Source organism: Epithele typhae (genome assembly GCF_022376455.1).
Source record: "Epithele typhae strain CBS 203.58 chromosome Unknown BXZ73scaffold_52, whole genome shotgun sequence".
Taxonomy (NCBI): domain Eukaryota; kingdom Fungi; phylum Basidiomycota; class Agaricomycetes; order Polyporales; family Epitheliaceae; genus Epithele; species Epithele typhae.
The window spans coordinates 272,700-281,287 of record NW_025954243.1 but is presented as its reverse complement, the minus strand read 5'-3'; the positions used below and the strand labels follow the sequence as shown (position 1 = coordinate 281,287).

At 59.2% G+C, this 8,588-nt stretch overlaps 3 protein-coding genes across 3 annotated transcripts; 2 read left to right on the top strand and 1 right to left on the bottom strand.

Moving 5' to 3' along the window:
• Nucleotides 1-1,000: 1,000 nt before the first annotated feature.
• BXZ73DRAFT_104551 (uncharacterized protein) lies at nt 1,001-2,600 on the top strand (the record flags this gene model as incomplete). Its single annotated transcript, XM_048015936.1, has 3 exons — nt 1,001-2,104; nt 2,164-2,506; nt 2,563-2,600. 3 exons carry the CDS (start codon nt 1,001-1,003, stop codon nt 2,598-2,600), a joined length of 1,485 nt encoding a protein of 494 aa, XP_047874708.1.
• A 444-nt stretch (nt 2,601-3,044) lies between these two features.
• Nucleotides 3,045-4,616, bottom strand: BXZ73DRAFT_104550 (uncharacterized protein; the record flags this gene model as incomplete). The annotated part of the gene is made up of 5 exons (XM_048015935.1): nt 3,045-3,082; nt 3,139-3,335; nt 3,400-3,467; nt 3,528-4,168; nt 4,337-4,616. The coding sequence occupies 5 exons, from the start codon at nt 4,614-4,616 to the stop codon at nt 3,045-3,047; spliced, it is 1,224 nt and encodes a 407-aa protein (XP_047874707.1).
• A 2,965-nt stretch (nt 4,617-7,581) lies between these two features.
• On the top strand, nt 7,582-8,528 carry BXZ73DRAFT_80024 (uncharacterized protein; the record flags this gene model as incomplete). Its single annotated transcript, XM_048023204.1, has 2 exons — nt 7,582-8,151; nt 8,214-8,528. The coding sequence occupies 2 exons, from the start codon at nt 7,582-7,584 to the stop codon at nt 8,526-8,528; spliced, it is 885 nt and encodes a 294-aa protein (XP_047874706.1).
• Nucleotides 8,529-8,588: the final 60 nt, after the last annotated feature.

Below are 8,588 nucleotides of genomic sequence, written 5' to 3'. Positions count from 1 at the left end.
CCGGCGGTTTTCATGGCGAGGCGGCAAAAGAAGAAGTCGTTCACAGCATCGTCGACTGGCTCTTTGATCACTGCAGAGGAATAGACAGTAAAGCGGGAGATGACCGCGGATGAAGGCATGGTAGCACTTCGTTCTGGAGGATGCATCGGCTATGGGCTCTGCAGAGAAATGAGAGAACGACGCACCTCGCAGAACTCTCGCTTCGCGCGATGGGGAGGAAGTTCTCGTGGACGACAGAACCAATGGACACGTACGCGCAGGGGTGAATGCCCCCCGAATCCGCCGCCCTCGACATTCTGTATAGCCGCGATGACTCCCACGCTAGGGTATGGATACTTGCTTACCGTCTTCACGAGTACGGTTTCGCCGACGCTGAAGATCGCGTCGTTGTCGCTTTTGATGTCCCTGGGGAAGATTGCCTTGCCGTACGTTATTGTATTGGCACAGTGGGTGTTCTGGCGAGAGAATGAGGGGTAGAAGTGGGCTTTTCAGTTGTCCAAGGCGAGCTCTTCCGCGTCTTCAATAGCCAAGCGGGCAAGCGGAGCGAGAATATGGATGGATGGAGGGGACGACGTCGGAGTGAGATGTCGGCGGCCATGCTGCGAAACTTGGCTGTCCCGCTCCGCGTCGACTGGCACTCCTACGAGGAGTTTGCGGGGTGTTCATGGAGAGCGGCCGTAGACGGAGTAGACAGCAGCGTAAATCAAGAGAGCAAGCTTAAGATAGGTGGTCGGGATGGTGGCAGAGACGATAGTCGGTGAGCGTGACCATACGCGTCCGTGACAAGACTCAGTGAAGCGGGCCGTGACATACTAAGCGCTTATGCGCTGCCGAGGTCCTCCGGAAGTGTCCACCACGACGCACGGAGCACCAACAGATCTTCCAGACACGTCGCATACGTTCACTTGCCAAGGCCCCTTCGACTTCTTCTAAGGCAAGTGCCATCTTGCGATTATTATCCATGTTTGCGTGCTAATCTATCCCTTCCAAGGTTCCTGCCATGGCCACGCTCATCATCGATCGTCTCAACGACGATATTCTCCTCCTCATCCTCTCCTATCTCGAAAAGCGAGACCTCTGCGCCTTGTCGCTCACCTGCAAACACTGCCATATGATTTCCTCTCCAAGACTCTGGGCAGTCCTTTCGATAGACCGGGCCTTCTTCGTCTCCTGGTGGCATGAGAATCTCGTCACCAACGCCCATTATGTCCGTGAGATGGCGATCTGTGTCGACCTCGACAGTGCACCGACGCTCCCTGATGTCTTGTTTGCAACCAAGAACATCGTTTCCCTCGAGTTATTCCGTTCGGCTCTCCTCCATGACAACCCACGTCTTTCTATGGCTCTCGCAGGCCTGCGCGAGCTCCGGAAACTCTCTTGCGATTCGGTCGAGGACAACATGCTGCCGACGATCCAAAACATCCCCTCTCCCAATCTCACGAGCCTCTGTCTAGGCTATAAAGGGAGAACACACGCTTGCGACGACCTCCCCTCCCTCATCTCCGTAATCAGATCCTTCCCTCGTCTGTATGCTCTGATTCTAGAGCGCTTTAAGCCGGCCACCATCGACATCGCCAACTACCCGCTATTCACCTCCATCCAGGATCTCACCTTCAATGTCACCGGGCTCGCGGCGACAGATCTCATTTATCTCTGTCCCAACGTCACCTCCCTGAGACTTAGTCTCTATCATCCGCACAAAACGGGCGCTCTCGAATCCCGACCGAGATGGCGTGGGCCCTCGCCGATCCCTCGACTCACCCTCACAATTCTGCACATGCATGCCAGAAACCTCATAGTCTCGTTGCTGGAACGGCAAGCCTTGCGCGCGACACACGTTCGATTCCCCATGGTCTGGAATTTCACCCAGGATGGTATCTCGACCACACATTCCCGATTCACGCGCATCTTCGACGTGCTAAAGCCGTACTCCCTCTACCTGGAGATATCAGCAACATGGCATGCCAAGCTGTCTGATCGCACGGGAACCCTCTGGCAAGAGGTCGCCGCAGCCGCCCCGCACCTGCGCGCGCTCGTGCTCGATGTGAACTCAGTCGACGACAGCCACCCCGACGGCGAGGGACAGCGGTTATGGGCGCCCCCGGTACGTCGCGCTCCTGTTCGAACACGGTCCTTGCTCACGGGACACCTTCCACGCTCCAGGACGCGCTCGTGGCGGAGCTCGCCCAGCTCCCGCTCGTCTGCGTTCATCTCAAGGCGGACCTTGAATTGTTGGAACGGAAGGGGGACGCGGATCTCCTACGCCTCCGCGCGCTCGCCGCGTTCCCCAGGGAGCTCGCTGAAGCCGTTCCCACACTGCGTGTCGTGGGCGTATCGGATGGGTGGGGCCGGTTGGAGGGCGTACGATCGACGCGGTGGTGGTGCGTCGAGCGCGGCGACGGCGACGACGCGGCGGCGCGGTCGCTGGTCGAGCTCTGGCGCGAGGACGGGGAGTGGGCGCTGCGGCTTGTGCAGAACGAGGCGTTTTGTGCGTCCGATCTTGACGGTGAGAAGATGGGTCGAGTTCTGGTTTTATCCAGCGGCTGAATTGCGTTCCGGTAGGCATCTATTCGGAGAAGCGCCGCTACGTGGGGGAGTAAGCGGGGAGCACGCCCTTTCAAGCGCAACCTTCCTCCGCAACTGCGCTGTCCAATTCTGCACGCGCGTGCGTGGAGAGTGCCGCAAAACATGCAGCGTCGATTGGGAAAGACTTTATGTAAATACCAGGGCAGAGCTACATTCGAGTCCGCGCGCTCCTTTGTACATATACCAGTTGAGGGTGATCAAGACCCCGTCGTCTACTAGTAAGTACATAGCGCGTCCAAGTTGCTGGCATCCGCGAAGCTCACAACCACATGCACCAACGTCCCATCCGCCACCAACGTGCGCGAGAACGTGCGCGCCGAGCTCTGTCGTCTGCGGGATGACGAATGACCCGGCGCTGCGCGAGACGACAGTCCCCTCGCATACGGTCTCCCTCATTCGCGTGGTGAGTCGCGACGGCGGGGTCTTGGACGTCTTCGTGACGCCCTCGTGCTCCCCGCTTACCCCCTCACGTAACGGCACTTCTCCGAGTAGATGTCTACAGGATTACAAGTCAGCCACTGGATAAAACCAGAACTCGAACCATCTCCTCACCGTCAAGATCGGACGCACAAAACGCCTCGCTCTGCACAAGCAGCAGCGCCCGCTCCCCGTCCTCGCGCCAGAGCTCGACTAGCGACTGCACTGCGCTGTTGCCGTTGCCGCGCTCGACGCGCCACCACTGCGTAGATCGCGCGCCCTCCAACTTGCGCGACCCATCCGATACGCCCACGACGCGCAGAGTGGGGATGCTCCCCGGGGAACGCGGCGAGCGCGCGGAGGCGTGGGCGGTCCGCGTCCCCCTTCCGCCAGCACAAGTCTGGATCCGCCTTGAGATGGACGCAGATGAGCGGGAGCCGGGCGAGCTCCGCCACGAGCGCATCCTGGTGTGTGACGCACGTCTGGTGAGCGAGGGGCGCGCTCGGATCAGGAGCGCGACGTACCGGGGGTGCCCATCTGGTATCGTCGTCCGAGAGGGATGAGTCCACATGGAGCACGAGCGCGCGCAGGTGCGGGGCGGCCGCGGCGACCTCTTGCCAGAGAGTTCCTGTGCGATCAGACAGATCGGCGCACAAAATCGCTGGTATTTCTAGGTAGAGGGAACGCGGGTGGAGCGTGGTGAGAACGCAGGCTAATTGGGACGCGGTTTCGTCCTGCATGGACGAGATACCGTCCCATGTGAACTCCCAGAGCGCGGATAGTCGAACGTGTGTCGCGCGCATGGGTCGTTGCTCCAGAAACGAGACCATGAAGTCTCTTGCCTCCATGCGGAGAGCCGTGAGGGTGAGTCGAGGGATCGGTGAGGAACGCCATCTCGGTCGAGATTCGTGAGCTTGATGGAAAACGTTGAGACCGAGTCTCAGGGAGGTGACGTTGGGACAGAGATAAAAAAGATCCGTAGCAGGCTCCGTCACGTCGTGGAGGGTGAGCTGTTGGATGGAGGGGAATGACGGGTGGCAAGCAATGTCGACAGCAGTGGTCGGCGTGAAGTGCTTTAGAATGAGAACATACAGGCGAGGAAAGGATTTGATGGCGGAGAGGAGGGAGAGGAGATCGCCGGAAACGCTTGGACCCCCTTCAAAGCCTAGACAAAGGTATGTGAGATTTAAAGAGGGGATGCTTTGGATCGTCGGCAGTATTGTGTCCCGGACCCAATGGCAAGAGAGTGTCCGGAGTTCGCGCAGTCCTGCGAGGGCCACAGAAAGACGGGGATCGCAAGAGAGGTGAGAAAAATGGAACATATGAAGTGCACGGATGTTCTTGGTTGCGAACAAGACATCGGGGAGCATAGGAGCCCTTTCGTTGACAACAACCAGTATCTCACGGACATAACGAGCGTTGGTGCCGATATTATCATGCCACCAGGAGACATATAAAGCCTTATGTGTCGCAAGAGCGGTCCAGCGTCTTGGAGAGGAAAGCTTATGGAAATGTTTGCAGGTGAGCGACAAGGCGGACAGGTCTCGCCTCTGGAGATAGGAGAGGATGATGAGGAAAATATCGTCGTTGAGACGGTCGAAGATGAGTGCCATAGAGGGAACCTGGAAAGGGATAAATTAGCACGCTGGAATGAGTAATAACCGCAAGATAGCACTTGCCCTGAACATACAGATGTTGCTTGTGGACTCCTGTTTACCCCGTCGTGGTGGTACGTGACGTAGGGGCAACAGGAGGCAGCGCCGCGGCTTGTCTCGGCGCCAACGTCGGTGTAGATTAGATTAGTAGCCGCTCAGTATATGTACTATTATTCGGCGAGGAGTTGGCGAGGACCTTCACGAGCACATCCACAGAAGGACGCGCTCGAGAAGGCCGCCCTGCTTACGGGCGTTGCGGCGTGGAAGCCCAATCATAGTGGGATGGTCGCTGAGGGATGCATGGTTGTTCTAGGCCACAAAGGAGTCTTTGGGGAAAAACAGACTTGAAGGCTTGTCGCTTCGAGCAGGGGGCCCGCTAGGAAGTATTGTTGTTGACGTCGACATGGACGTCGACGTTGAGTAGCTGACGAAGATTGGCGCGCAAATCAGCAAGAGCGCCGAGCCTCTCGTTCATCCGTCTCCCGCTTCCATCGCCTCTGTGATGATTTGATTTTTCACCATCTACAGCACCTTCCACCTCTGGTGTCTCTCTCACTTGCGCGTCACTGGCAGTCCCAACACCACCTGCTCGGCGCGAAATCCGCAACCGATCACCCCCTCAAATCCGCCATCCAGCATCTTCAGACATGTTATCCCATTCACCCCGTCTGCTCTTGCGTCGGTACGCATCAACTTCTCCATGTCGGTATCGAGGTAGATCTCCGGGGCTTCCAAGAAAGCACCCGGGGTATGGTAAGCACGACAACATGGATGCGTTCGAGGGGCATGTCGACAGGATCGCGCTGGAGGGCACCGGGAGTGGTCACTGAGAATGGTATGCATCCGTTCAGGGCCCACATTTCCCCCACCGTCCACGAAGACATCAATGTTGAGATAGACGTTCAGGCATCCCAGGCGTGGTGCGTCATGCAACCCCTGTATCAACGTTTCCGCGAAAAACCCGCCACCCAGCGCGGTCGGGTCGATGTTAACGAGCGCGTCTGGAGACACCACGCGCAACAAATCAAGCTGCGGGCGAGTTGCGGCCTCAGGTGTGGTAGAGGTACGCCAAGGTGAGCACTTCCGACTCGCACTCTGCACAACTTGTCCTCGCTCGGGTAGGAAGAGATCTCCGTTGGCGAAACCATCGAGTCAGCGTCCGTGTGAGGGCTCGGTCCTTGACTCGATGGTTTCCTCCCCTTCTCCCTCTCCCGCAATGTCCATCCCCTAGTGCGTATCGAACGTGCTCGCGCTCAGGACGCGCACAAAAGCCAGGCGATGCGCATGACCTCCTCCGGCTGGGAAACAACCAGCCTGCGGAGTGGTGCTCACCGCTGTCCTCCTTCGTCCCATTGCACTCTCCCCGTCCCCACCGCTACCGGTACCAGCGACAGCAGCCCCTCGCAGCGCTCCACAACCTCCAGTGCAATGTGTGTGCCTCGGAGAGGGGATACCGCGGCGCGAGTTTGCGGAGCGCCAGCGTCGTGAGCGATGGGGGGCCGGCTCGTGTCTCCAAGAGGAGACGCAAGCCCTGCGGAACAGGCTCGCGCGGGAGGTGGCCTATGAAATCGTACAGTTGCGTGGGAACTTCGGCGTCCCGGGGGAGGCAGGGATGGTGCGCGTGGGCGGGCGAGAGCTGGCGGGGCGTGTGGGAAGGGGAGTCCGTCCAGCGCTGAGCTTCGGGGCTGAGTCGTCCATTGTGGTGATGGAGGCTCGTTAGGCGGGCGGGGCTCACGAGAGCGTCTGCGAGGCAGGGGTCGCGTTGGAGGACGGGCTGGAAGCGATCGCGGGTGAGTGACGCGAGGCTGTGGGCGTGGCGGAGGAGGTCGGCGATGGGAGAGACGTCGGCGAACGCAAATCGCGTCTCTGCGTCCGAGCGCATGTTCAGTGCGGGGCCGATGCGGCATAAGGCGGTTGTGGAGGGCTTCCCAAGAGATACACAGTGGCCGGGCTCGTGGCATCGGAGTACGGATCGCGAGAAGCTTGTAGAGAGTCGCGGGAGTGTGTGAAGGAGACACAGTGTGCTGATAGATAGAGATATCTAAACGGTCGAGTTGCATTACGGACATTTGTCATGTTCAGAACTGTGTCGTCTGGATCTCTTTGGACGCTGCTTCAGCGTTGGTTGCTGCCTCTTTCTCACAGCCATACACATAGCCTCCGCTCTTATGGTACGCTGTGACTGACCACGCGTGGATCATGACATCGCAGACCTCGTCCCTTGTACTCGTAGCACTGACAGTGCATGCACGGCACATGTCACATGTCACTGTCAAGATTATTTCTGGGATCCAATAAGCACCCGCGCGCCCTCACACCGCCGTACTTCTCCGACTTCGCCAAGCTCTTCTTTGAACGCCAATGACACGACAAGGTGGGCGGGGATTAATCGATTACGTTTAGGCCTCTTGTATATCTCAATCATTCGGAGCTGCAGACCACCCACAGCCGCAATGAGCCTCCTCAAGTATCCCCGCACTACGAAATGCCTCACATGATCCGCACGTAGGTTGTGCGTATGGAACTCACTTTGCTCCCCGAACCTGGAACAGAGTGCGCTTGCTACCGTTCTCCGTTTCCGGTGGATCATTTTGCGTCAAAACCAACTTCGTATCAATAAACGGGTGCATACACCGCCTCAAAAGTTGAAGCTCAGAAGTGATCCCACCTGCCAGCTGAAGGGGTCAGAAGGCTCGATGACTCTAGATAGAAGCCGCCAGCCCCTTGCCGACCACATAGCCCAGTGCCCACCCAGCCCAAGGCACAGTACCGAAATCCAGCCCTCGGCGGGCACGGGAACTCGACGGGCCTCTGGTGTCCACAAAAGGAGGACGCCTTTCTCCGCGCATGACACGCTCCCACCTGCCCCGTCGCCTACCTTGCTTGCCTTGAGCCCTCCAGGGCGGATGCCCCTCACCTCCCCATGCCCGCAATGACTACGACCTTTGTCCGGCGGGATATCTTCTCCAATGTGCCCTCTCTCCGCTACACCCTCGGCATCATCGGCGGTCTAATCGGGATTTCTTTGCTCGGGATGCTTTTCAAATGGGGCGTTCGCGAAAGCTCTCGCGCACGTACCGCAGCGGAGCTAGCACGCGCGCAGGCCGCGGCGACCAGGAGGACATCAACGGCGCCGGCGAACGTGTTGACCAGGAGAACATCAGCGGCGCCAGCGATAGTACTCATCGCGCCGCAAAACTCAAGCGCGAACCCGAATGCGACGACGGGGTCTCAGGCCAGCACCAACTGGTATCATGTGCCTATTCCGGTATCCGTCACCCGGCCCCCAATGGCGAATGCGTCGCAGGCAAGACACACGGGCGTCCCGTCGCTAACGGTGCACGCGGGAGCACACCCTCACGTACATGGGACGGGGGCGGGAATTGGGGGAGTGGGAGAGGATGGGCAGCACGCCCGAACGCACGAGGACGACTGCGCGACTTGTCGCCAGATCCGGGAGCTGCAGCGGCAGCATGAGACGCGCCATACAAACGTGAGTGTCGATCGTCTTATCTGAGAGACGACTTGCGAGTCTGAGGGTCCTCACTCTTCCAGGACGGCGGCATCGAGAGCCCGAGTGGCAGCGTACACGCGCGCTCCAACTGGCACTCGCCCGACCTTGACGGTCCCCCGGTCGTTGCTTCGCCGTCGCCTCGACGCGACTCCGAGGGCGCTTTTTCTCCTGCAGACAGACTCTCGCACATCGCAAGCGTGGCGGCGGAGGCTTTTCCTGACGTTCCCCCGCTGCTACAATCTCCTCCCAGCGCCGCTCCCCCACCGCGGCGTTCAACTTCGGGCGCCGTTTCGCCGCCGCCGCCATTCCAAGGGAACGACGCTCCTCCAGCTTACACGCCAATTGCATCCCCATGAGCCACAACACGGGGAAGGCCTTCATGGACACCTTGTGGAATTTGCGCACTGTGTGCGCCG